We start from the raw sequence: 27,722 nt of genomic DNA on the forward strand, positions 1-27,722 counted from the left end.
TCTGATGGCTCGGGGGTGCCTTGCCGTGTGTCCCCAGCAGATGTCCCAGCGGTGACAGGTAGCGCCGCAGCCTGTGACAAGGACAGCAGAGGAGCAGGTGGCAGCTGTAACCCTAGAGCAAAGCGCTGCTCTTTGTCTTCTCAGCTAAATCTGGGAGCTGGCACTCGCTCACTCCCCGAGCAGCCCCGCTGGAAGCTCAGCAGGGATCCCTGCCCAAGCCAAGGATCCCGTTCCCCTCCCTGTTTGTTCCTTTCTTTTGGCACTGGAGGGTGTTTGAACACCGTGAAAAATCACTGGTGAGTTTTTAACAAGTTCTGGGAGGAAGATCTCACACGAGGGACAAAAGGAAAGCTCCAGATTCTGGAGACAGGATGAAGGAGAGCTCACAGAATCTCAGAATATCCTGAGCTGGAAGGGATAACATGGATCATCAAGTTGAACCCCTGGCCCTGCAGACACCCCAACAATCCCACCTTGTGCTTGAGAGCATTGTCCAAGCACTCCTGGAGCTCTGGCAGCAGGCTGTGCCCATTCCCTGGGGAGCCTGGGCAGCGCCAGCACCCTCTGAGGGAAGAACCTTTCCCTAAATCCAGCCCAAATCACCCTGAACCAGCTCCAGGCATTCCCTCAGTTCTGTCCCTGAGATCAGTGCCTGCCCGTCTAAATTAATCAGTTTTATAACAGAGGGTTGATGTGACAAAATGAATGAAATTATTAATTTTAAGCAGAATAGATGATAATTACACATTATTTCTCATAATACAAAGTTCAGGGAAGCACTCAAGTGACCATGGATTCAAAACCAATGAAAGGGAAGTGCTCCTTCCCTTTGTCAGCTCAGCTCACCCCAAAGTGCTTCAGACATGCCAGCCCAGTCCTTCCTGTTTATTGCTCTCCTAGGAATGTCACAGACACAGCCACCAAATGAACTTCACACCTGAGCTCCTGGGACTTCTGGTGCTGATCCTGCTCGGTTTCTTCTTTGTTTGGATGGTGAAGCAAGTAAGGGTCCTAGAAATGGCTCCTGCTGGTACTGTGCCAGATTTGATGGTGGAATTCATTGTCACAGGGCACCACAAGAAACATCACCTGCTCCTCACATTGCTGGGAAGGGTTTTCCCTGCATGCTGGCACTGCAGGAGCACCTCACATAAATGGAAAATCTGTTCTTTGCCCCTGCCCTAAACTCTCAGACACCACCATGGGCTGCTGGATACACAAAGTTCCCCTGCTCTGAGGCACCAAGCCTTTGTTTGCTGCAAAAAGGAACTAAAACAGTCACACCCCACCAAAACCTGAGAGCTGCTGGGGCTCCTGGTGTAATCAGACACTGCCAAGATTTGCCTGGGGTTGGCATTCACTAAAGAGGTGTCAAAGCAGATGACATCACTCTGTTAGGCAGCAATGGCAAAGTTACCCCCAGGGCCATTCCTGGGCAGTGTTAAAATCTTCATAATTCAGTTTAGATGCTTTGTGAGCTTCTATCCTTAAAGAGCAGAGCATACTCCAGTGCTGTGGAGTTTGGAGGCGCATGTCCCCCCTCAGCTCGTGATTTGGCAGAGCTGGGTGGGCACTGCAGTGAGCAGTGAGTGTCCCAGCTGGGCCATCCCCATTGTCCGGGGAGGGCCTGGCAGGGCTATATTTGACTGCAGGATGGGCACTCCAACATGGGGAACATTCTTTTGGGGAGAGTCATCCTCGTGTCATCACCAGGGAGAAGGAAACCTCCTTTGTCCCTTGCCTTGCCTGGGGACAGGGGCTCTCCCTGCAGCCTTCACGGGTGAGTTTGGTTTATCTGCAAATAAACTGCTGTTTATTCTGGATTTTGTAGGATCTTCAGAGCAGCATCAGTTGTTTTGTGTGACAGCTTTGTTTGACTTGCTCTGCAGAAGTAGATTTTGCTTTGTGATTGTATCTGTTTTAACGATTGTTTTTCCAGTGTTGTTATGATGAAAATCCTGGTTTGCTTCGTGTTTTCTCACCTGAATCTGCTCTGTTTTATTGGCATGTTTAGAAAATAATTTGCATTTGAATTGAAAAGTGTAGGTTTTAACAGTGAGTATAAAAAAATGAAATTTGTTCAGGGAAAAATAAAACCCATTATTTAGTAAAAATGAGTCTGTATCAGTAATTATTCATGAGCACGGAAACAAGGCTCTGATGCCCAGGATCACAGGACTCATTCTGCAGCTGAACCACTTCTGAAGACACCAGGAGCTATGAAATTACAATGATTTTTTTTTCTCATAAAAGTCTGCTTTTTTGTCTTCTTCTTTTACTTGTCAGCATTTGTTGTTTCTACCAAATTTAATGCCCACAAAGGAAACATTATCAAGATAATTCTGTATTTTCATTTGCATGTTGGGATATTTTCCATTTACCACAACAACCCTGCTTTTCCATTGACTGTTTATAAGAAATTTATTTACATCAACAGAAAACTGTACAAGTAAAAAAATTGCATGAGAACATTATACTAAGAAAAGCTGAGGGTTTGTATTTTTATCAAGTTCAGATTCGAAAGCAGCAAAGCTCAAATCCAGGTGGAAGATTTGCCAAGGGAAAATTTCAGTCATGGAACACGAGCTAGGGAAAGATTTGCAACTATGCTTGAACAAATTCTCTTCAGCAACAATTACATTTGCAAAGCTGCTTTTCCAAAGTAACCTGAGCTTTTAGACCCTGTGAATGTGGCCAAGGCAAGGATCGTGCTGGGTGGTTGGGATTTAACTGCAGGGATTTAACTAAGAGGGAGATGAGGAGGGATCCACTTGAAAAATTGCTTTTAATGCCCACCCATTAGTCAGAGGCTAAAAGCAGCGAGCTGTGGGTTCCCAGAGCAGAGGCTGGGAACAGCCAGGATGGGAGCCAGGAGTGCCAATGTTTGCTCCTGTGTTTCACCTGTGCAATGGGATTTCTCTGGGAAGCTTTTCTGGCCACGCTTTGGGAGAATCCTGCTGTTCCTGAGCCGCTCTGTGTAGGCTGATATTTGGGAGGATGCTGTTTTCTCCGTGATTTTCCAACCTTTCCCTAAGAGCTCAGGAGAAACAGGTGATCCCTCAGGATGGAAGGACTGGATAAAGCACTCTCCTCTGGGAGTGCTGAGCTGTGACTGTTCTGTGTGCAGCCTGGGCATGGGGAATTACAGATTTGTACATGGCAGCATGAGGGAGAGCTCTGTTTCAGCAGCTGGAACAACCCTGGTTTGGGGAGAGCTGGCCCTGCCCATCAGATGGACTTTAAGGCTCCTTCCAACCCAAACCATTCCAGGATTCCTGATGAGATCCTGGAGAAACAAACCTACCCACAAGGGGCTGCCTGTTCCTTGCTCTGGGACAGCTCCAGCTGCCTTGAGAGACTCCATTCCTCCCCCTGATCCCACTTTCCACAGAAGCATCATGAAGCAAACCCCTCTCATAGTGTGGATGTCAGAAAATATTTTTATATGAACTTCCACTTGCAGCCCCTGAAGGCCAAAGCAGAGCAAGGACTTAAAAAGATTCTGTTAAAGTGTCTGATCTGAATGTTTCAATCTATTCCAGCATTAAAGTTTGGCTTTGATATTTCGCCATGGGAACCCGAGCCTTTTTCCACCACAGAGAGGAGGAGCAGAAGGAGGAGAGGAAACAGAGCTTGGAAATGACCTCCACAACCAGGAAAAAAAGGTTTAAAACCAGGTAAATCCCAGAGTCAGGGACAGGTTGAGTCCATCAGGTGAACACGGGGCTTTCTACACATTCACAGATTTGTAGAATTCTGAGTTTGTGAAATGATGGAACATTATCTGGATTCTTTTCCATGAATCTGCCCCTGGAAGTGAGGAAGAGGAGACCTTCAGCCTTTCAGACCTATCGATAGCAGCTGCCCTTGCCTTGACCTCTGAAACAGCAAAGTAAGTCAGGAATTATTCTAATTCCAATATAACCACTGTGGGCAACATCACAGCTCTGTATCAGGGTCACAGCTTCCACCTTATGCTGCTGGAAGTAAAAAGAACAGGTTCAACCCAGAGGTTTTTCCTTTAAAAACACCAGGCCTCAACTAAAATGCAGGAAATTAAATGATGCTGCCATGTGATAATGAGGAACATCGTCCTGCTTACAGGTAGGGGTGTGAGAGAAACCAGATTTTATAGGAATACATAGAAAATACTGACAGATTAATAAATGAATACTAACAGATGAGACTCTCCCTCTTTCCCAGAAAATCTCAGGCACATCTCTCCTCCCTTTGATCCTTTTCCCAGCTTCCTCCCCAGGATTAGAAGTGGCCAAACAGTAGGTCCCCATGGAAGTTTGATCTCTTCTGGGAGTGCTGGTTCCTGTCGGAGATAATTCCCTGACATTCCTACCCACACTCCATCAGCTGGTGTTTCTGTCCTTACCACTCCTCATTTAACCAATAAGTCTGCTATCAACAACAAAAAACACCCTAAAAAAAAGAGAAAATGAGTTTTATCTTGACTTCTGTGGGCTTTTATCATCATGTAGTTCCAGGGAGTACAATCTAAGAAGGGAAGCTGAGATCCTGGAGCTGGAACAGAGGGGGCAGAAGAGGATTCGTTTTGGGAACGACACGGAGAAGATGGAAGAGGAGCTCCTCAGGATCTGCAGGCAGCTCCGAGCGAGGGCTGACCGGAAGGGCCTGCGCAGGAAGGTCAGAGCAGACACCTCTGCTGGCAGCAGATGCCAACAGGGCTCAACCTGGCATCCTGCATGTTACAGATGCATAAGGAGCTGGGATGAATATTGTGTGAATATCAAGAGAAGTTTTATTGATGTATAGTTATGTTCTTGTAGTTTCGATGGCCTCTGTTGTCCCCATAGTTCCCTTTTTTCCCCTCTCTGTATTGTTGCCATCAGCCACAACAAACAGCTTGGGTTGCCTAGGACAGGTAGAAAGAAGGTGTGCACGTGGGCCCCTTGCATGGGGCAGTTGGGAATGGAAAACCTTGTTGCTAGGGGAGCATGGCATGACAACACCTGACCCTCCAACCAAGTTAGAAGAAAGCAGTCGCCAGTAAACAACAAAAAAGAGTGAACTAACAAACTCTGAGAGGGGCCAGGGTTGGCTAATACAACCCCCAAGAGTGTAAAAGACTAAACACCCATCTTAAAAACAAACCAACCACGTAGTAGGCAACCACGAGACAATTCCCAGCACTACAATTTTTCCTTATTTCCTCCTTTTATTATATTTTTATTAAAGTGTAATCAACCTTTCAAATTTTTAAAGTAAATAACTATCTCTCAAATACACCTACGCAGGTGTTAAGACAACCCCAAAATCCCTCCAACTAAAGGCCTTGCACCCTGCCACTGAAATGTTACCACAGGTCCCTGGTGCCAGAGGATTTGTGTAATGAATTTGTGTAACAACTTCTCTGTCAGCCTTTAGCAGTGTCTCCCTGGCACAGGCTCTGGAGAAGTCCTGCCTGCAGAAGGAGCTCCTGGAGCTGCGCGCGGGGCGGGCGCCCCTGTTCTGGATCCCGCTGCGGGCACACGCCGTGTGGGAGAGGATGGATGTCACCCTGGCATGCACCGTCCTGGGGACCCCTGTGCCACAGGCCACCTGGTATGGCACTGCCAGCACGGGCACGGGCACACGGCACCCTGTTTCCTAGAGATTCCTGTGGGGTCCTTCTGGGACGGGGCTGTGTTCACGGAGGTTTCCCCATTTCCAGGAGATTCCTCCTGGTGCTCATGGAGGTTTCCCCATTTCCTAGAGATTCCTTCTGGGACAGGGCTGGTGTTCATGGAGGTTTCTCTGTTTCTTAGAGATTCCTGTGGGACTTCCTAGAGATTCCTTCTGGGACAGGGCTGGTGCTCATGGAGGTTTCCCTGTTTCCTGAACACTCCTAAAAGGTTCATTCTGGGACAGGGCTGGTGTTCATGGAGGTTTCCCCATTTCCTGGACATTCCTGTGGGATCCTTCTGGGATGGGGCTGTGTTCATGGAGGTTTCCCCATTTCCTAGAGATTCCTTCTGGGACGGGGCTGTGTTCATGGAGGTTTCCCCATTTCCTAGAGATTCCTTCTGGGATGGGGCTGTGTTCATGGAGGTTTCCCCATTTCCTAGAGATTCCTTCTGGGACAGGGCTGTGTTCATGGAGGTTTCCCTGTTTCCTGGACATTCCTGTGGGATCCTTCTGGGACAGGGCTGAGTTCATGGAGGTTTCCCCATTTCCTAGAGATTCCTTCTGGGACAGGGCTGGTGCTCACGGAGGTTTCCCTGTTTCCTTTGGTTTTCCCCCAGGCAAACTTGGGATTTAAGTCTCAAAAAGCAGAACCTCCTTTCACAACTAAATCACCACAAACACGCCCCAACAAGGCCTGGCTGCCTTGGACACCATGAGAGTTTCAGCATTAAATTGCTGCTGCTTCTACAGTTTGTAAAATACAATACAATTGTAATTTAGTCATTTTGTATATGAACCAGCCTCAGGGGGAGTGTTATGGACTGGGTCTGAGTGCAGCATACTCCATAAATACCAGAAATAAATGAAAGACCACCTCAAAAAAGCAACTTGCAGAGTGGATTTCGATGAGTTTGAAGTGATTGGCCGTTGACCTCTGGAAGGTTTAAGTGTGCAAACATTTGCATTACTAATGACTCGTGGGCAGCAGCTCTGCCACTGTGGGAGCTTTGCGTGTCCTGTGTCCTTCCAGAACGACCTCTCTGAATTATTCAGAGAGCAAAGAGAATCTGAGCCTCCCACACATCCCTGGGAACACAAGGAAGAGACATCTGTGAACTCACTCACAGGAGCTGCAGGGCAGGGGATGTAAAGCCAAGGCTGAGCAGCCACACGGGACCATGGAGGGGTCTGCCTTTAGCTGCCACACTGGTTTGGATTGAAGAGGGAGATCTGTAAAAGAGGGAATTGTGTCTGCTCCTCTCTCCTGTGGTGGTTGATGTGGGTCCTCTCCTAACAGCACATTTCCTTCTTTTCCACCAGGTATAAAAATGGAATCCCCATCGATCTCCGCCAAGCCCCGGCAGGAAAATACAAGATTAAAAATGAATTTGGGATGCTGACCCTGCACATCAGCAGGTAATGGCTGTGCCCTTGGCTGAGCTGCTTTTTCAGCTGAGTGAGACCGGCTCGCCCTAAATTCCCAGTCTGTGTATGATAAACAAGCCAAGTAATTCTTCTGGAATCTGACCTTGCCTGCCTTTAGGCTGTTGTGTTTGAGTTAAACCTTTGCCAATCTCCACAGCATTTTGCAAGGTTTAAAAAAAAAAAACTATGAAAAATAAAACAAAAACAAACAATTTACTTCATTTACTTCGGCTCCTCTTTTCATGTATCAGCAACATTTTTTACTTCAGGGTAAGGAATGCACATCAAGCACTTCATGAGCAGACAGAAAATGTGATTTGGGATAGATCAGTGTAACCAGAACAACATTAGTTCTGATCTATAAATTATCAGTGATAGACAAATGCCAATCTTCAGTGCAATGAAGTGTTCCACAGGCCTTTTGCTTCTTCAGTACTTAAAATGCTTCCCTTCTGGATCTCAAGAGAAAAAAATCACAACAAATTACCAGAAATCCTTGTAATTGAAAGGAAAAGCAGCTTCTGGATGAAAAGCAAACACCCCTGGGATTAAAGGGGAACCCCTTTGAATTTGTCCTGTGAAATATGAAGGAAAGAAATTTTTTTTTTCAGATGCTCCATGGAAGATTCTGCTGAGTACAGTGTGGAGGTAAAGAACCAGTATGGTGAAGCTTATTCCTTTGCTACAGTGCTTGTCAGGAGTAAGTACAAATATTCCTTTGGGTTTAAACTTTCCAATACTGCAGAGTCTTCTAAATATTTTCATTATTTGATAGGCACACACAGGCACTCTGGAAAAGGACAGAACAGCTTCTCTTCCTTAGTCACTTCTGGGCCCAGGCAAAGGTTTTCCTTTCAGATTCCATATGGACACAGCTGTGCTTTCACTGGGATAAAATTGTACTAAATTTAGGTGCTTATTTCTTCTGGACTGCTCTGAAACAGCCCCACAGTGGAACTCAACAGGCTTACAAGGAGTCTGCTAAAGATCAGCAAGAAATGGCTCCCCAAGAACTTTCTGTGGCTTTCAGTGGGACCTCTCAGTGCATTATTGCAGAGAATGCCACATTTTTCCCTGAAATCAGTAACTACCATGGGCAAATGCAAGATTTTCCTCTTGGATTTGTGCTGTTCTTGAAATAACTGGCACAGACTCCACAGATACACATTGTGCACAGCCAAAGCCAGACGTGGGGAAGGAAGTAAATAAACCACCAGCACTTAAAAAGGGAAATAATCTCAAGCTTTAGGAAATATGCAGAGCAGTCTCACAGGATCACAGTTTAGCTGTTCATATTTCATCTATTTATATCTAAATTACAATTTGGTAATAAAAGGCATGGACAGAACAGACCTACAGGACTGCAGACAATTACACCCTTTAGTGGGACTGACAGAGCCCTCTGCCATGGGTTGTGTTATTATCACACTTATTTTCACATGCCATATTTTGAGCTGAATCCTGTCTGGGATGCAGATCCCTGAAGGAGACTGTGACTCCAGGATTGTAAAAGCAGTGTATTATCACACCTTTCAGGTCCTTCTATTAAACAGTGCCAAAATTCAGCATAACTGGAAACATGCAGCAGGCATTTACCAGGTACAACAGCCCAGAAAATCTCCATTTGCATCCTTCCCAGATTCCTAAATTCCCCCTACCCTAATGCAGGCAGACAGCAAAAGTTACCAGGAGGTTCTCTCAGTATGGCCATGACAGGAGCTGCCCTTTGCCACAAAGCAGCAGCCTGAAGGCAAAATCCCATGCCAATAATAACCCGCTCCTCTCAATTCCCTGTGGGATCTTCAGGATCAGAGCATGAGGATGGAACAGGAGCTGTGGTCTGGCACAGAAAGGCTGGCTGGGACAGCTCTCCTCACCTCTGAGTGCCTGGTTAACCTCAGGGACAAAGCCCTGCACAGCACTGCAGACACTGCTCCTCCCCCAGACCCTTCCCAGTAACCCGAGTCTTCCTTCTGCTATCTGCATTTACTGCTCTGAAAATAGAGATTACAGCCAGGCCTTAATCCTGCCTCCCCTGGAAACATTCCTGGTGCCCAGGCAGGCCGTGGCATCTCCTCCCCTGGCCCTGGCTGCCTGCAAAGGCCTCGATGCCAGGGGAGAGTCCCTGGGATCCACAGTTCCCTTTCCCTGAGACATCACTGAGGGTCTCACAGGGCTGTTTTACCTCCAGGGCTTTGTATTTTCCTCCTCTCCAGTGGTCACACTCACTCCTCATTTTTGGGTCTGCTACTGCCCAACTTCAACCACTGGATGTGCAGGATTTATTTTATGGGCATTTGTTGCAATTTGAGAGAAAAGCACCTCCGTTTCATCCTAAGTGCATCAGTTCTTGGCTTTCAGCTCCAAATGACTTCATGTTGTGCTGTGATGCCAAGAGGCCAGAGCAGGTGGATCTGTGATGCCTCCAGAGAAGCCAGGACAGCTGATTTGGGGACATCCTTCCCTGAGCTCCAGGAACTGCCTCTGTCTCTGTACATCCTCTCCTTTGGTTCAATCCTCAAGTCCCAATCACTGGTAGTTTCCAAGAATCCCACATCATCCTCTGGGAACACTGTTAGAACCCTGGAGGTTGCTTTTATTCAAATCTTGATTTGATTTGGCTTTAACTTGCCTGCTTGAAAAGGCAAAGTGACAAAGCCCTCCTCAGCTCAGAATAACTGAGTGTACATGAGCATTTGGAGCAGGACTGCTTCCACTGGAACAGTCATGGGAACAATTTCCCCTGCAGACACATCCCCAGAGGCTTGTGAAGGGCATCAGCTGTCAAATGAATTAAAGTTTTACCCCATGATGACACTTTAAAGGTTCAAATTAAGGGCTGGCTTGAGAGAAAAACAGTTTGCTGAGCATCACTGGGTGTTATTAAGAAGAAAAAAACTCCATGAGATTTGCTAAATGTATTTTCCTCTTGTCTTATAGAATATTATGGAAAGGAATCAGGATTTGATTCAGAAATATACAAAAGTGAGTAAACCATTGATGTTATTATTAATTATTTTTATAGCCTGATGCAATTTGATTTTTTCCCTGAGAGCTTTTCCTGTCATCCTGATTGCACATACAAAGTGCAAGGCTCACGCTAAATATATGACAATAAAAATACTACAGGAGGAAGCTCTGGAAGTCTCTTTCTCATGCTGACTTTCATTCCACAGGATCCCTTTTGGCCAGAGAGGCAGATTTTGCTTTTCCACTGAAACCCTTATTTGCCAGAGAAAAGGAGCCTTTCACCCTGTCCTGTTACTTGTCCTCTGATTTACTGGACCACCAACGAGGCATCACCTGGTTCAGAGATGGTTTGTAGGCAACAGCTGAGTTCATGTGCATTTACCTCTGGGAATATCCCACTGGAATTCACAGCTGTGATTGAATATTCACAGAAAAAAAAAAATTAAAATTCAGGATTCCTGAGCTGTTCTCAGCTCTGCTCAAGCGACAGATGTTACTGTTTAATGTTTTCCCTGTTTGTAAAGGATTATACTATTGACATGTTTTGGAGGTAATGATATTCCTGTTCATAAGAATATTTGAAGAGCCTTAGTTTGAAAAGCCTGTGGTTCTCCAGTGAGAAAAACTTCTGGATACTCTGTGTTGTTCTGCTGGCAATCAAGGATTTGAGTCTTTCTGTGGATCAGAGTCCACAGCTGCAATTTGGAGGCACAAAAATAACACCAGGAATATCTTAGAGATCTCTCATCTCATTCTGTGCCTTTTTGAGGCATTTGGGAATAAATATTGCCACTCCTAAGCAGGCAAATGCAGATGAACTTCCTTTCTCCCTTCTCCTGCTCCACAGGGGAGCTGCTGCAGGACTCAGAAGGTCAGGAGCTGAGGTTCCAGGAGCACGAGGCCTCTCTGACAGTGCTGTGTGCTCACAAGGAGGATGAGGGGTTCTACACCATCCGTGTCCCCTCGCTGGATGGATACAAGGAGCAGACCACTTATGTGTTTGTTAGAGGTACCTGCAGAACCTACTGATCTCCTTTCCTAAGACCTTGGCATAAAGGAATTCCCTCCCTCACACACAAGGAAACAGCTCCTAGTTTTGTGTGTGGATACAATTATCACAATGACAAAATCTTATTTTCGCTGGTGATTTCAGTATTAGAAAATTGTGTTACTGGGATAGGCCCTTAGACACTTAAAATAAGCTACTCAATGAAAATTTTGGAAAAGAAGAAAACCTACCCACCCTCACTTGGTGTTTTGCAGACGCTGCAGCACTCACAGCTGGTGCCCCAGGATCCCCCCTCAACGTGAGATGCCACGATGTGAACAAAGACTGCTTGGTCCTTTCTTGGGTAGCACCCAGTGATGATGGAGGAAGCCCCATCCTGGGATACCTCATTGAAAGGTGTGTAAGGCACCATCCTGGAGCTAAGGAACCTCGTTTGGTGATGGCAATAGAACGAAGGAGCCCCGTGGGCTGTGTGTCCTTGCAGGTGTGTGGCTGGCTCAGAGGAGTGGGTGCAGTGCAGTGCCCAGCCTGTCAAGGGCTGCAGGTGCCCAGTGCTGGGCCTGGCCGAGGGACAGACGTACCAGTTCCGGGTCAAGGCTGCCAACAAGGCTGGCACCAGCCACCCTTCAAAGGCCAGTGACCCCGTCACCACCCATGACCCCAGCAGGGACAAGAGAGTGACAGGTTGGTACAAACCCAGGACAGTCTGCTCCCTCAGGGGGGCTGCAGGAACAACTGAGTGCAGATCCTCCCCATTCCCATAAATGTCTTTGCTGAGCCCATCTTGGGAGCACTCTGAACAGAAACAGCTCAAAATACCATTGTTTGTGACATAAAATGTCTGTAATTGTGCACAGAACCCACGAGCCAGTCCTGGGTTCTGCCCTTCTCCCCAAGCACCTCCTGTGGGTGGCTAACACTGCCCTGTTTGTCATTGCAGTGATTCCATACGACGAGGGCAGGACCATAGAAATATCCAAGGATGACCTGGAGGGTGAGTTCAAATTTCCCCAAAGTGTTTGTCTCCTTCTTTATATTGAATAATCTTAATTTATAGCAGGAAAACAGAACCCATTGTAAATGAACTTTTATTTTCCTGCCACATTATCACTAAAGCCTTTTCTGCCTTCCCATAGGAGACATTAAAATTCCCTTGCCACCCACCAATGTTCATGCAAGTGAGGTCAGGGAAGATTATGTGGCTTTGGCCTGGGATGAACCAGATCCAAGAGGCAGAGAGCCACTGAATTATTATGTGGAGAAGGTAAGAAAATAATATCACACAGGAGGGGAACTGCAGAGCAGAACCATTTCTTCCTCAGGTGGGCCATGGCACAGATGAGGTCATTCCCAGTTAGGAGATCCAGCCTCAAACCCAGCTGGTTCAGCCTCCTCCAGCCCCACAGGTGCCCTGAGCCATGGTCCTGACTCTGACACCAGCTCAAGCACTAATGATTAACATGGAATGGACAAGGAATTTTAACACCACAGAACAGTGGCATAATTCTAACAGGAAGAACTGTTCCGGCCCAGAAAGGTGGAAAAGCTGTGAGAACTGCACAATAGCTCACTGTCCTGCTCCCCAGTAATCACTCTGTTGGCTAATGAGCATCTTCCGCCAATCTCCTTTCATGCATTCTTCTTTCTCACCTCCTGTAGCAAAGGGGCCCTCTGCTGCCAACGGTGAAAAGTGTGGGTACATCAACAAGAAATAAGTAATTTATGGCTTTGGTTTGTGTTTTGTTTAGAGCTTTTTGAAATTCCTTTCCTACAAAGCCCAGGTCAGGAAGGTTTTGTGTTCACATTAGGAGTTGTAAATCATCAACTTTTCTGTTGCAGTCGCTCGTAGGCAGCAGCTCCTGGCAAATGGTGAACCTGGAGACGCCAGCGAATTCCCCAAGATTTGCACTCTTCGATCTGGCAAAGGGAAAATCCTTCCGGTTCCGCGTGCGATCCGTGAACAAGTTCGGGATCAGCGAGCCCTCCCTGCCCAGCCCGCCCGTCACGGCCGGGGCAGCGCCCGGTAATTCCTGCGGGACGTGCCCTGTGCAGAGGGGATAGGCTGGAGGGAATGAGGGGGATCCCCTGCCCACGCCCCCCTCTAAACTTCGTGCTCTACGGTTACACAGCAGTACTTTGATATAGGGAAATCTCTTGACGCCCTAAATCCTTCTTTAATTGGTTTGCAGTTGGTCAGGGCAGTGTTAATCTGAGCAAGCAGTGAGTGGGGAATTACATTTAATAAAATGGGAACAGTTGAAGCCTGTGTTTAATCCAAGGATGCTTCCAGCATGGTGTGAGGGAGGTGACAGCGTGGAAGGAATGGCAGGAGGCTGCAGCAGCCTGGGCTGGGGGGCTCAGCTGGGACAGCAGCAACTTTGGGTTGTTTTCTCCCTGGATGAGCTGACAGTAATAGGACCACAGGCTCATGTTGGTGTTTCTCTTCTGCAGAGGGATGAGCACTGTCTCTTTATTTGTATATTGTCTCATGCTGAAGCTGCTCCAGTGTTCATTCATAAATGGAAATGCAGAGGGAAGCAGGTCCCATTTCAGGGTGGAGCAAGGACAATCAACAGATGAGCTTTGTTCCTCCTCTGCTTCAGAAGAGGTTGTGTGGGGGAACTGCAGAAATCAGTGGGAGAGGGAGAAGACATCTGGCAAACCCAAGCACAAAAACAGATCCTGTAGAGTGGGCCCCTGTCCATGGCATTTTGCTCTAATTTCACAGAATCCCAGAATGGTTTGGGTTGGAAGGGACCTCAAAGCTCATCCATAGGCAGGGACCTTCCACTATCCCAGACTGCTCCATCCCCATCCAACCTGGCCTTGGGCACTTCCAGGGATGGGGTAGCCACAGCTTCCCTGGGCAACAATTTGAAAATGGTGCTCTGGAAAAAGTGACTAAATCAAACAGGCCGACACATTTATAATAGTTTTGCCTTTTTTTAAACTATAGATTTTAACCCTCACTACTTGTGTCTGTGTTGTTTGTTTCTTCCCTTTTTTAGCTCCTCCGCCTCCACCATCTCAGGTTTTGGCATTCAGAGACACCAAGACATCTGTTGTTGTGCAGTGGGACAAGCCCAAGGATGGCCCGGAGCCTCTTGGCTATTACATCTACTGCCGGGAGACGGGCACGGAGGAATGGCAAACAGTCAATAACAAGCCAGTGACAGGCAATGAGTGAGTGCAGCTCCTCTGCTCCCCTGAGCCATCACAGGGGCCCAGCCGGGATTCTTCTGTTTCTGCCTGGAGTCGTGTTGCAGATAAAAAAAGAATTTCCTTCAGTCCCCACACGCAGGCTGGCAGGCACACCAACACCAGGGCCTCTAGGAGGGTTTGGGATAGCTCCAAGGCTCAGCCAAGGCTGTGTGCTCTCCATGGGCTGTACAGCCCCACAGAGCCTGGGGCACCAGCAGAACCACATTCCACGGGTTTGCCTGTTTTCCACTAGAGTAAGTTGCTGTCAATCACATGCAGAATTTGAACTCACTCTCCAGCTGTGGGGGTCACATGTCAAGCAGAAAAAATCCATTAAAAAGTCCTGTTTATCTTCCTGCCAATGGTGATTCCTCTCCATCTGATCCATACCCACTGTGAGCTGTCTGGAGCCATTTCATGTGACACATTAATTTGTAATGACAAATAATGATTTTCCAAGAACTAAGCCTTATTAAAGTGTGTTGCTGTCTGTTTCACCACTGTTTACCTGTGCACATATTAATTTGCTCTCCCAGATTTACTGTTCCTGGGCTGCAGCCTGGAAAAGAATATGTGTTTTGTGTGAAATCTGTCAGTGATGCAGGACTGAGTGAGAGCTCACCAGAAACAGATCCCATCGTTGTCAGGCCGGCGATTGGTGAGTAGTGACCAGAATGAGACCCCTCCAACCCCATGTGTCAGGCACAGCCACCACTGCCTGCTGCGGTGACAGTGTCTGAGAAAAGAAACAAAAGGGAACTCATTTTCTTGTGCCCTGCAGCTTCTGCCATCAATGACACTTGCCAAGCAGGGACAGAGTTAATTAATCAGCATTCTGACCTAGCAGTGTGTTACATTTGTGGTGTTAATTTGGCTCTGGGTACAAGTGACCATTTTAAGTGCTCAGTTACGTGATGTCTAGAAATCAACATTGGGATTTCTCAGGGAAATTAGAAAACCCTACAACTACACCATCCAGGATCTAACCCTCATGTTCCCCATTTTGCCACTGCTCCCATCTTTTCTGCCACACAGACCACAAAGCACCAGGAAAGGAACCTTGTGACACACATCCAAGGCTTTTGCTGTGACTTCCAAATGAGAACATGGCCACTGTGTTGACACTGCTCTTCTGTCTGTCCCTCTGTGCCCAGCCTGTCCCTCGGCCCCTCGTGGCTTTGTGCTGCTGCACTGTGGCAAGGCTGAGATGACCATTGGCTGGAAAGCCCCGAAGCACAAAGGAGGAACAAAGATCCTGGGATATTTCCTGGACCAGCACGACCACTCTGAGCCAGACTGGCACGAAGTCAACACTCGGCCGATTCCTCGGCGCGTTTGCACGGTATCCATTTGGAGCACAGCTGGGAACAGCTGCACCAAGGGTGAGCTGGGCTTTTTCTACTTCTTCAGTGTCCTGCTGAACTGACCACGTGTGTCCTTCTGCACCCCAAGGTCAGCAGCCTGCAGGAGGGGCACCTGTACGAGTTCCGTGCCCGTGCCATGAACAGGGCTGGAGTTGGGGAAGTGTCTGAGCCCAGCGACTGGTTCAGATGTGAGGAATGGACAATGCCAGAGCCAGGTATCCCTCATGTAAAACCATCCAGGAAAATGTCACCAGCTGCATTTGTTATTTCCTCACTCTTCCAAGGGGTTTCTGCCATAGAAATGGTTGCTCCCAGGACAGAAAAGCACAAAACATTTCCAGCCGTGTTCTGATGCAGGGTGCTGTTCCTGCATTACGAAGATAGAGCACCCAGGTATTTTTAATAATATTGTTTCCAGAGAATGAAGAATCAGGATCTAAACACTAAATCTCTTTTTCTTTACACCACAGCAAATACCATTAAAGCATCTGGTTATGCTGCTTCATAGTCTAATTTCAATATTCTAATTACCACAGAAAGCATCCCCTACAGACCCACTATGCTCTCTGATCCCAACCCAACTGCAGTTTGCCCTGTTCCCTTTGTGCCAGGCCCTCCCTACGACGTCAGGTGCACTGAGGTGAGGGACTGCTCCCTGCAGCTGCACTGGGAAGCTCCTCTGTACCTGGGGGCAGGGCCGGTCACAGGGTATTTCATAGACCTGTGTGAAGAAGGCTCAGAGGAGTGGAAACAAATAAACAAGCAGCCTACAGCTACCAACCACATGAAGGTCTGTACCTGCTCTTAGTGTCCAAGTGCTGCTTGTCTTAGTCTGACATTAATTCCTGGCTGTGTTCCCTGCAGGTTTCAGACCTGGAAACAGGGAAGTGTTACATTTTCCGAGTTCGAGCACTGAACAAGGCTGGAGTTGGACCCCCTTCACTCCCTTCAGACCCTGTGGTGGCTAAAACCAAACCTGGTAAGAAGCTAAAAGCCATGAGACTGGGCCAGTCAGTAAATAAATGTATGATCTGGATGAAAATCTGCTTGGTGATGCATCAGCTACTTGTTTCACAGCAAGAAACACCCTCAGCAAAACAATGATGAACAAATCAAGCTGCCCAAATAAATTAGCTCTAACTGTGCACTGCTTGGTTTGGTTTTGGGGGTTGTTTTTGAGTTAGATGTGCAGAAGCTCAGCCCTGATCTGCTTTGGTAAGGAATATTTTGTGGGTTTTTCACACATCCAGGCACAAATGAAATTGAACTCGGGGTGGATGAAGAGGGTTTCATTTATATGGCCTTTGAAGCTCCTGAAAAGAATGACTCCTCTGAATTTATCTGGTCAAAGGACTACGAGGGACCTCCAGACCCTGACCGAGTCCAGACTGAAGAGAAAGGCAATAGGTGAGTATCTAATGCACACTGAGAAAATGAACTGGTGAGTAAAGAACGCATTAAACACCATGAAAAATGTGAAGTCAAATGTTTCCCTTCCTTTCCCTGGTTCCCAGCCCTGGAGTCCATGAAATGGGCTGGTCAGTGCAATCTGGGGAGCAGCTGCCATCCTATTCCCAGTATCTCTACCTTGCTCCTCAGAGTAATTTATAAATTCCAATGAGTTCTGCATTTCCTGTTCTAGGTGTACCCAATTCTGTTACAGGAGACATCATGTCTGAGGAAAGTATAATTTTTTGCTATTATTCTTTTTACTTCTAGATCAAAACTGATACTGAAAGAGCCCTCAGAAAAGGACCTGGGTGTGTATTCAGTGGAAGTCACAGATGTAGATGATGATATCTCTGCCAGCTGCACCTTAACAAAAGAAGGTAAAAATTGCCAACAACAAAAAACTGATGTGCCCTCATTTTCTAATCTTAGATGTTTAGAGGAAAGTTTCCTGCAGAAGAATAGTGAGTGACTAATGTCACTTAATGGTATCACTAAAAAGATGTTTCCCATTCCTTGAAGGCTCAAGGGCAGTTTCTTTTACAGTCCCCTAAGGAAAGATTCCATGCTCCTGCAAAGTCATTTTTCCACTGCAGTTCAGATTTCACATTTGGCTACACTGTCACAGTGATTTACAACTTCTATAGCACGCTCCCTGAATTGATCCAGCCAACATTTAATTCAGCTATAACCAACAATTCCCTTCACCACCTTTTCTAGTCCTTCCCATTATTGAATGTTTTATCTTCTCTGACATAAATAAAGTTTATCAACAAAGTAACTTAAATAGATACAATAAATTGGTTTGGGCTAGTGTTGACTTTTTCTTGTCTGCATTTCAGATCTGGACAAGCTACTGAAACGCAGCCATGAAATCAGGAACCCACGTAAGTTGAAGCAGCAAAAAGCCACGAGGAGGGGGCCAGCCTGGGGAAGGGGAACCCAGCAGAGCCCTGGCTGGGCCAAATCCTGTGGTGTGCCTGTGATTCCCCTGGTGCTTCTCTCTGCTTGCCAGTGATCAAGCTGATATCTGGCTGGAACATCGATGTTCTGGAGAAAGGGGAAGTGAGGCTGTGGCTGGAGGTGGAGAAGCTGTCCCCAAAAGCTGAGCTGCACCTGATCTTCAATGACAAGGAGCTCACCAGTACCCCAGTAGGTTTTATTCTGCATTTCGTCTTGACTTACTTTCCCACTGTTGAACATGGCACATTCCCAGTTTTCTGAACTCCCATCAGATATTTTGATGGGGATTTTGAACTGAATACAGGCAAATCTCATGAATTCTAAGAGCAGATGGAAGTGATTTATTTCTCAGTCCAAAGCACTGGAAATAACCCCGTGTGTTACAGCACCCTCCAACCTCCTCAAACATCCACAAAAATGTTCAGGCCTCCTCCTTGTCCTCCCATATCAAATTAATATTAGAACATTTAAAAAATACTTGGAATGAGAGAACCAAAGGGGAGAACAGTTGAGAATGAAGCACAAATATAAATCATGGTCTGTCAACTCAGTGCAGAGCAGCAATGCCCAGATAACAGCCAGGACCCCCCAGAACAAAGGACAGGTCCAGGCCAGAGCAGTTAAGAGCTGTCAGTGCCCTGTTGGGGGGGTTAAATCAACATGTAACAAGTTTATCCAAGGTTTTATCTCTTCTAAAATCCATCTCCTCTTTACTGGAGAACTGACAGGGATCTGCACAATTTATCAGGCTCGTTGGAAGGACAATATTTGCTCAGAGCAAACGGGGCAGAGGGGCAGAATGATGATATTTGTGTTTAGGCTCCTGGCACTTTTGGGTGCAGGAGCTCAGTGGTACCTGCACCTCAGCAAGAGGGGGAAATATTCCTCATCCTAGCCAAATACAGAACTACACATCACAGATTATAACCAAGTGCAACATTTCCATGCCACTGAAAATCACAGATATTCTGGTTTCAGCTCTGTAATACCCATGAGGGAAGGATGTTTTGGGTTAGGTGGTTTTACAAAACTTTCTCTCTGCTGGAAGCAATTCTACCACTCCTGCACACATAAATAAGAGATGAATCCCACAGCCTGGCACAGCACAGTGCTCTGCCTTCCTCATCCTGTAAAATGAGGGGAGTTTATAAGGATACAGGTACAAAATAACTGCAATATCTGCTGTAGAAGATGCTGTGCCAGGAGCAGTTCTACGGTGGAAGGGAAGGATGAGGGAAGGATGTTTTGGGTTAGGTGGTTTTACAAAACTTTCTCTCTGCTGGAAGCAATTCTACCACTCCTGCACACATAAATAAGAGATGAATCCCACAGCCTGGCACAGCACAGTGCTCTGCCTTCCTCATCCTGTAAAATGAGGGGAGTTTATAAGGATACAGGTACAAAATAACTGCAATATCTGCTGTAGAAGATGCTGTGCCAGGAGCAGTTCTACGGTGGAAGGGAAGGATGAGGGAAGGATGTTTTGGGTTAGGTGGTTTTACAAAACTTTCTCTCTGCTGGAAGCAATTCTACCACTCCTGCACACATAAATAAGAGATGAATCCCACAGCCTGGCACAGCACAGTGCTCTGCCTTCCTCATCCTGTAAAATGAGGGGAGTTTATAAGGATACAGGTACAAAATAACTGCAATATCTGCTGTAGAAGATGCTGTGCCAGGAGCAGTTCTACGGTGGAAATCTCTCCAGTTTATCCTATTTCCTTTGTTTTACACAGACACACAAAATCAACTTTGTCAAAGAGAAAGGCCTCGTGGAACTGATAATCCAGGATTTCTGTGCTGATGACAAAGGGATCTACACAGCCCAGCTCAAAGATGGGAAAGCCAAAAATCAATTCACCCTTGTTCTCATGGATGAATGTAAGTGAAATTCAGGATCAAATATAGACTGCCATGCTCAGTGGAAACTTTGTGAGGCACTTAAGGCCCCAAAGTATTTCCAACAGTTCTAATGGCACACTGGGAAAGGGGAGTGCAAATTTTAGTCCAGATTTAAAATCCAGGAATCATTTAAGAAATGATCTGAATCTCTCTTTACCATAAATTAAAGCTTTTGGTCGTATAAATAGGTGCTTGAAGATAAAAGCAGTCTGCTGAAATGGAATGCTTAGTTCTTCCTTCCAAATGTTTTACATATTAGCTTGCAGTGGTGAACTGAGCCTTGGCAGCAGAGTGGAGTGTGTGCAGTCATTTATCTCAGGGCAGGAACAGGCTGGAAATTCAGTGTATTTAGCAGCTGGTCCACTACACTAAAGGTAATAAAGAAAGCATCAGCTGCACTCCAGGACAAGGCACAAAAGCTCAACATGGAACACACAGCTCCCCGGACATGCAGTACAGAGAGCCTCCTAAAATTAATTAAAAATAGGAACAAGATTCTCATTCAAATCCTTCCCCATCGAGTGCCTATCCCTGGTTTCAGCTCTCTGCATTTTGCTTTCAAGTAATCTTCTAAAGCTTCCTTAGTTTTTGAATGGAAAATGTCTATAAAATGTCAGATCTCCCTGACTCCCTGGAGAGACACAAGCCTTTCCCAGAGAGATTCAGCACTTGCTGCCTTCAGGACAGAAAATTCATTTGATGATCTGTGCTCTAGAAGTGCCCATTGTCTTTACTGACAATGTAAAGGCAGGTACTAAAGTTAGATGGGGTTGTGCTCTCTGCCTGCTTCAGTGTTTCTTCCTTTTAAAATATTCTAATTTCAGATTTTTATATGGTGAAATTTTTATATGGTGAAATCCTGTATTTAGTTTACTAAATGCTCAATGGCCAGGTCTTCAGTGGCTCTTTTGTTTTAATGAAAATAAATGTTAGGGTCAGCATAAACAAACAGCATAGCTCTAATGATAACACCTTCTTTTGTACAGGAAATATCCAATAATGGGGGGTTGTTGACTTAGTCCTTTGCTGTTCCATAGCTTTTGCTAAAGTGGCAGAAGAAGCTGAAGCAAAACGGAGACAATGGAAGAAAAAGCAGGGTAAGATCAGCCAAAGGTTAAGGACTTGTCAGAATGAGACCAGGATGGCAAAACCCAAGCGAATTTATTTCACTTCATCATCTTTTTAAACACATTATTCAAGATGATTAAGACACTGGGATAACACTCCTTATTTTCAGCTGCTTTCCCCTGCCATTAAAAATCAAAATAATTAACTTGTTTTAGCCAAGCTAGGCAGATTTATCAGTGGAGATCTTCTGCATCAGTGCTGTGGCACTGAACACTTTCAAACTCTGAAAATTGTCCAACCCTAATATACATTCTGTAATTAAGATCCACCTATAAAAAACAGGATTCCTAGCTAAATTTTTAAAGATCCATGCATTCCACTTTCACCTCCTACTTTATGTTGATGAATAAATAAGTTTCTAAAACAAGTTCATTGGAAAAATAATACAACTGGAAAGGTGATTCCCTGCTAGTGAGGATAAAAATATTCACTTGTGCACTGCGGGAATCCAGCACTAGATGGAAGCATTCCCACAGGGAACACGGCAAAAGCACCACGAGAGAGATTTAATTTCTTTTCCAGGTCCACATTTCATAGAGAACCTGACGTGGAAAGTTTTGGAGAGCTGTGAAGTGCTCCTCACCTGCAAGGTAACAGAATTCCTTCAGCATTCGATTTCAGGTGTAATTTTCAGAGGATATGAGCAGTGCTCGTGTAAATGCTTTGCTGCAGTGACAGTAAGGAGATGGTTTTTTTGGGGCAGAAATTTTAACAAAGAAGGGAAATTCTCCGATTCTGTAGTAATGTAAGTGATGATTCATATTAAGACATCCAAGAATTAAGAAATCAAATGGATTTTGACTTCTAAATGTTGACTTCAAACAGGCAACAAACCTGAGGAAGGACACCAACTTCCAGTGGTTCTTCAATCACAAGGCACGAGCTGGTGGAGTGTTTGATCCACAGACTGGGATGGGAACTCTGCAGATCCCAAAGGTGAAACATCAAACACTTCAGAGGTTCACAGGAAAACAGAAAAAAAAATGGGCTGATCTTATTCATATTCCACGTGGGTTTTGGGTAGTGCCCACTGAGTGAAAGAAACACTGAGAAAAGCAAAAGAGAAAAAAACTTTTAATGGTTCTGAATCTGAGTTCTAGCGGAACTCATGGCAGGGGGTTGGAACTAATCAATCTTTAAGGTCCCTTCCAACCCAAACCAGGCTGTGATTCTAAGATCCTAATTAGAAATAAGAAGCTTTTAACAGTCAGAAGTTTTTAACACATCCCGAGAGGCTGAAAAGAGCCAGTTTCACACCGGGACTGAGGCAAAAGCTGAGTTACTGACCCCCCAAAACCAACAGTTTCTGAACCAGACCCTCCCTATTGTTTCACAGGAGGTTTTGGGGCAAATTGACCCTTTCCCCCCCCTAATTTCTGCTCAGTTCAACCAAATTCATAGGGAAGGAAGAAGAAAATCTCAACTTTTTCCTCTTTTCCACATCCTGCCTTGTATCAGATATGGGAAATTTCTCTGGGAGAGGTGTTGTTTGTTTTGGGGCTTGTTTGGGTTATTTTAATCAACATTACACATGCACATATGTATGTGGTAGGTAACCACAGCAGATGAGGGCCTGTACAAAGCAGTGGTTTCAGATAACAGAGGAGAGGACTCCACCCAGCTGGACCTCACAAAAGGGGGTAAGAGAACCTTGGATCACGCAGTAAGACACATTCACACTCCTTCCCTGAGTTCATTTTGGATTTAAAACCAAATATCCTCACTTTCTATGAAACCTACATGTCCTATGTCCTTTTATAGGAGTTAAAACCCACATTAAAAAGTTACTGGTTAATTTAAAGAGTTTCCTGCTCTACACGCTGATGTCATTTTCACCTGCAGTCATTTCTCAAGCCAGGACTGCATTATAAATTCTGCCAAGCCCCAGAGATAAAAGCTCAGGGATATTTCAGTCACTTCAACCCAGAATCAATCAGAAGGTTCTGCTGCCCAAGATTAAATGCTGTCCCGACATCTGGAATCCATCATTTAAACCTGGTACATTAATCTCCTGTCTGGGAGGCACATGGTGAGTGTGAAGGAAGATAGGAGCAGCTAAATTTAGTAAGAAATGCCCAGCATCTGCAAACAAATGAATCAGAGGTTAAAACTCCATTCCCAGGGAGCTTTGCCACAGAAAAAGACAGCAAATAACCCCTGGATATAAAACATCCTAACCACAGTGAAATTAATTGGCAGACTGGATGTGCTTTGCTATGATTTGTATTTACAGACACTTGAATCTTTGTCTTTCAGCCTTTGAGGAGCTTCTGAAGGAGCTGTGCAGGATCAGTGGTATGTCAGCTCTCAGCACTACAGCAGAGGGGAAAGGTGGCGTGGCACAGCTGGCCCTGGGTGTGGAACCAGCTGCTCCTTTGGCTGGATTTCGATATGGAACAGGTAAATCTGGGCATCCCTCCTCCATTTCAGTCTTTCTGTTGCACCACCAGCTCTTTCTGCCACACCTCTGAAGATCCAGCCCACTGAGGAAGGCATCAAAATCTACACAGATGTCAAGTACTACACAGACTACATGAAAACCACCTGGTACCACAAGTAAGTCCCCAAAAAAAATACTTGCAAAGCTTCTGGAGCACTGTTCCTTGTAACTATCCAAAATTAAACATTTGGGCCTGAGCCCATACATTTTTCAGGCAACTGTGGATTTGTCTGAGTAAGGGCTGAAATCCACAATTCACTCCCATCCTGGAACGTGTCTGGGAATTCCAGAATGAAAAGTCATGTTATTTTTATTGCAGCACTGCAGAAATATTTATAAGGAGTCATCTTTCCTAGAATAATAATGATGCTGCACTTATGATACTGTTCAGTTACAGCCTCCTTGGTTACAGACAGAATTTTTTCAAACACTTTTATTTTTACCACTTAATGTTTTCCTAAACCACTCTCTCCCCCAACTCTGAATAAAAAATATTCCCAAAATTACAAAATTCTTCCTAAACATTGACTAATTTAGCCTCATAATGTCTTCCTAAATAGAGAGCCTGTGTTTTATTAGATACCACCTACACATGTAGATAAGGAGGTGAATTTTTAGTAACATTCAAGGGCTAAATACTTACAAATATTCAACATCTAAATGGGATTTAGTCCCTTAAATAAGAACTACGAGGTCTTTTGTAGAGTTTGTGAGGTTTTGGCAAACTGCCTCAAAGTACAGCCCCATGGGATTTCCTCTCTCAGTGAAATGAATCCTGACTCCCACACTTCCAACCACTATAGGTCTAGAAAAGTGATTTCTCCAGCTCTGCTAAATATGACTGAAATGACATTGCTTGCTTTCTCAGGGAGAAACAACTGGAAAGCCGTGACAGGATGAGAGCTGGGAGCACCATGAATCAGATCTGGCTGCACATCCTGGAGCCCACGGAGGCTGACAAGGGCAAATACACCCTGGAGTTATTTGATGGGAACAGCTCCCACAAACTGTCAACAGACCTGTCTGGGCAAGGTGAGCTGAGTCACACCTGAGCTGCTTTCCAGGAGCCCTTCAAACCCTGGGCAGGGATTCCTCTCCCCCTTACTGGAGCTGATTTCCATGTGGAATTGGGGTGAAGAGGGCAGTGGAAAGCCCACAGAAGCATGAGGCAAGTGGGCAGGAGAAAGGATTGAAGCCTTTAGGGAGATGTGGCACTGCTGGGAAAAAGATGAGAAGGGGGCAGCTGCTCCTGGGATGTGTCCAATTCCTCCACTGGACAACAGAGCTCACAGGTGGCATCTTGGAAAAGAGAACTTCCATGTTTACAAAGGCTTTTCCAATCTGTTGGAGTTTTTTTTCCTCCTCTGAACTTCTCTTTGGAAAGAGAGGACTCAGTCCCACGTATTTCAGCAGTACACAAACAGAGCTGTTTCCTTAAGGCAGGGACAGGTACTATCTAGAGGATAATTATGTTTATCCATGTAATCCCAGCACTGATAACAACAATATAATGCTAAATCTACTGAGTCAAACAAAACAAAAGGCAACTTTCCCTAAAACCTTTCATTCTTGCAGTTTTTGAAGATGCCCTGGCTGAGCACAGGAGGCTAAAGTAAGTTCCTGCCTAAATACTTTCACAGCTAAATCTATTTTGATTTGACAATCTAAATTGTTAATATAATGGCTAATAAATCAAACCACAATCATTTTCTCTCCCTTTCAGGGAAGCAGCAATAGCAGAGAAGCGTAAGTAAATGAATCTCTTCCCTTCAGTGAAACAAAGGCAAGTTTGCTGATAAGAAAAACTAAAAGGTTCTATTTGTTCATACCCAGGTCGTGCCAAAGTTGTTCAAGGTCTGCCAGATGTTGCCACCATCATGGAGGACAAGGTGATATTGAGTAACTCCATTAATTTGTCCTTGCACAGACACAGAAGGATTACTGATGGGGAGGAAAGATCCTTGTGTTACCCTCCTGTGCACTGCCAGCAGCTTTTCTGAGTTGCTGCATTGCCAGAGGTGGGAAGTGGTGCCCTCCTGGGTCACCTCCACAGCCAGATCCTTTCTGTTGTCCTCCCATTTCACAGGATTGGACTTTGAAGGCCTTTAGGTGCTGGGCCTGATTCTCCCATCAGTCCAACTCCCTGCTTCCATTTCTGAGTCACATTCCTCTTTACTCAGGAGCACAAAACCCCTGCAAAAGTAACTGCAAACTCACCATGTGCCTGTTTAAGTGCCACTTTACAGCACAGGAAGCTATAAAGAGACAGTAAGACAAATATGAGTCAGGCCCGGTGAATTCAGGCAGGTTAATCCTGATTGTACTGGAGGCTATCAGGAAAAGGAGTATCAGACATCACTGTTGGAATGTCACCTAAGGAAAATGTGAGAACTGATTTTTATTGTTCTTAATTTAAAAGATGTGTGGATGTGGCACTTGGGGACAGGGTTCAGTGATTGCCTTGGCAGGCCTGGGTTAAGAGCTCGATTTTAAGGGTTTTTTCCAACTAAATGATGCTGTGATTCTATGAACTGACTTTCCCTGCACATTTACAGCTCCATAATCCATTTCTGTTCTCTGCTTCACAACAGACCCTGTGCTTAACTTGCTGTGTGTCTGGAGACCCCTACCCAGAGATCACCTGGTTCAAAAACGAGAAGGTCATTGAGTTTAAGGACAGATACAAGATGGATGTGAAGGGCTCAATGGTCACAATCACCATAGAGAAAGTCTGCAATGAAGACACAGGAAAATACAGCATCTATGTCAAGAATAAATATGGGTCTGAAACAGGGCAGGTCACTATCAGTGTCTATAAACATGGGGAGATCCCAATAGGAACAGAGCAGGAAGTCCCAGCTAGGATTACCACAAAAAAGCGTAAATGAATTAATTGTCTCCTTGAATTTGAAAGGAATTTAACTCCTTCAGATGCCTTTCAGAGTCTCTACCCTAAAATTCAGACTTCTGTCTCTGTGTTTATTTTAGCAATATTTCAGTATTTTGGCAGTTGTTAGAGAACAATTCTCGTGTGTGTGTGTGTGTGTGTGTGTGTGTGTGTGTGTGTGTGTGTGTGTGTGCTCACATGTGTGTTCACTGCATGTTCACCTTCCAGAAAGACCTTGCCCTGATAAATCTGTGTGGGAAATACCAGAGGATCCACACATGAGGCTTTCAGTGGAGGGTTTTTGCATTAAATCACTACATGTAACAGATTTTCTTGCAGCCTGTGTGTGCGTGTGTCATTAAACTCAAACCCTTGGTGACATCTCAGCACTGCTTTGAGTATATCCATGATGAAATCACCTGTGGGTGTATGGGAAGTCAGAACACACTCCACACATATAAATGACCCTGCAAATCAGGAATTCTCATAGGTAAATGTAATTACAAATCTAGCTCTTTCTGTGTGAATCTTCTTAAAAATTACCTACTAAAAAAAGGGTGGTGAATTGGTAAGAAAAACCTGAGCATTTGGTTTCTATTTAAATAGAATGAAAAGTTAACTTGGAAAGGTCACCCACCCCTGGGATACAGCCTCTGTTTGAATTAAGCAATGAAATTGCAAGACACATCTAATGAAAGTCTTCCAAAATCAACAGTCAGGCTTGCACAGACAGCAAGGAACATCACTCAAGGGCTGGTATGAGTGAAGAATTCCTTGTGCAGTTGGTGAGAAGAAAAAATAACACATCCTATTTGCTTCCTCCATTCACTCTCCAGTCAGTGTTCCATGTTTTATCTTTTATCTTCTCTTAAAGTAAAAAGTAAAGAGAAACTGAATTTAATTCAATTCAGTTAGGTGCACATCACTGACATCTGCTGGATAAAAGAATCACTCGTGTCCCACTCCAACATGATTTTGCCTGTCCTCAAGCAATGGGAGGCCTAAAATTCTGAAAGAAATAGAATGGTTTTATTCATTCTTTATCCACCATTTAAGGTTCAAGTGCCCACAGCAGAGAACATTGTTATAATTAGGAAGTTCCTGCTGTACAGTACCAATTACCTTGATCTACTATAACTTTATCTGAAGAATTCTACTCAAGACACAGAGAATGTGTTAAACACAGAAGTTGTGAGCAAAACACAAACAAATGAAGCTGCACTGCAACACTTTCCAACAAGGATGGGCAAACACCCAAGGTCAGTAACCCACAACAAACACAACATCCCAGCCCTCAAGGTAAGAGCAGCATGAACGAGAGGTTATGATCATTGAGAACAAATAATT

General features: G+C 45.2%; 1 protein-coding gene across 2 annotated transcripts; it reads left to right on the plus strand.

Annotated features, from left to right (window-relative positions):
- Positions 1-1,650: 1,650 nt before the first annotated feature.
- On the plus strand, positions 1,651-27,590 carry MYOM3 (myomesin 3). Of its 2 annotated transcripts, XM_085559592.1 has the most exons (37): positions 1,651-1,780; positions 3,543-3,677; positions 3,818-3,892; positions 4,491-4,656; positions 5,417-5,574; positions 6,958-7,053; positions 7,674-7,762; positions 10,003-10,047; positions 10,239-10,379; positions 10,880-11,041; positions 11,296-11,437; positions 11,526-11,725; positions 11,982-12,035; positions 12,178-12,305; positions 12,881-13,064; positions 14,050-14,224; positions 14,779-14,900; positions 15,397-15,584; positions 15,695-15,821; positions 16,218-16,396; positions 16,471-16,585; positions 16,857-17,013; positions 17,326-17,435; positions 17,898-17,942; positions 18,071-18,207; positions 19,755-19,899; positions 20,958-21,017; positions 21,571-21,638; positions 21,874-21,984; positions 22,601-22,688; positions 23,305-23,343; positions 23,499-23,604; positions 24,357-24,520; positions 25,064-25,100; positions 25,212-25,234; positions 25,322-25,377; positions 26,080-27,590. In XM_085559592.1, the coding sequence occupies exons 2-37, from the start codon at positions 3,571-3,573 to the stop codon at positions 26,374-26,376; spliced, it is 4,296 nt and encodes a 1,431-aa protein (XP_085415718.1). In that variant the 5' UTR covers positions 1,651-1,780; positions 3,543-3,570; the 3' UTR covers positions 26,377-27,590. The 2 variants fall into 2 exon arrangements, with proteins under 2 accessions (XP_085415718.1, XP_085415719.1); XM_085559593.1 differs by lacking the exons at positions 1,651-1,780; positions 3,543-3,677; positions 3,818-3,892; positions 4,491-4,656; positions 5,417-5,574 and adding an exon at positions 6,069-6,846.
- The last annotated feature ends 132 nt before the right edge of the window (positions 27,591-27,722 follow it).

This window comes from Lonchura striata, chromosome 23 (genome assembly GCF_050655825.1).
Source record: "Lonchura striata isolate lonStrDom1 chromosome 23, ASM5065582v1, whole genome shotgun sequence".
In the NCBI taxonomy this organism is placed as follows: Eukaryota; Metazoa; Chordata; class Aves; order Passeriformes; family Estrildidae; genus Lonchura; species Lonchura striata.

Coding starts and splice junctions, on each gene's coding strand:
- MYOM3 (XM_085559592.1), top strand. CDS start 3,571: ATGGGAACCCGAGCCTTTTTCCACCACAGAGAGGAGGAGCAGAAGGAG. Junction 17,436..17,897: donor CTGCACCTTAACAAAAGAAG/GTAAAAATTGCC, acceptor TCTGCATTTCAG/ATCTGGACAAGCTACTGAAA. Junction 18,208..19,754: donor AGGAGCTCACCAGTACCCCA/GTAGGTTTTATT, acceptor TGTTTTACACAG/ACACACAAAATCAACTTTGT.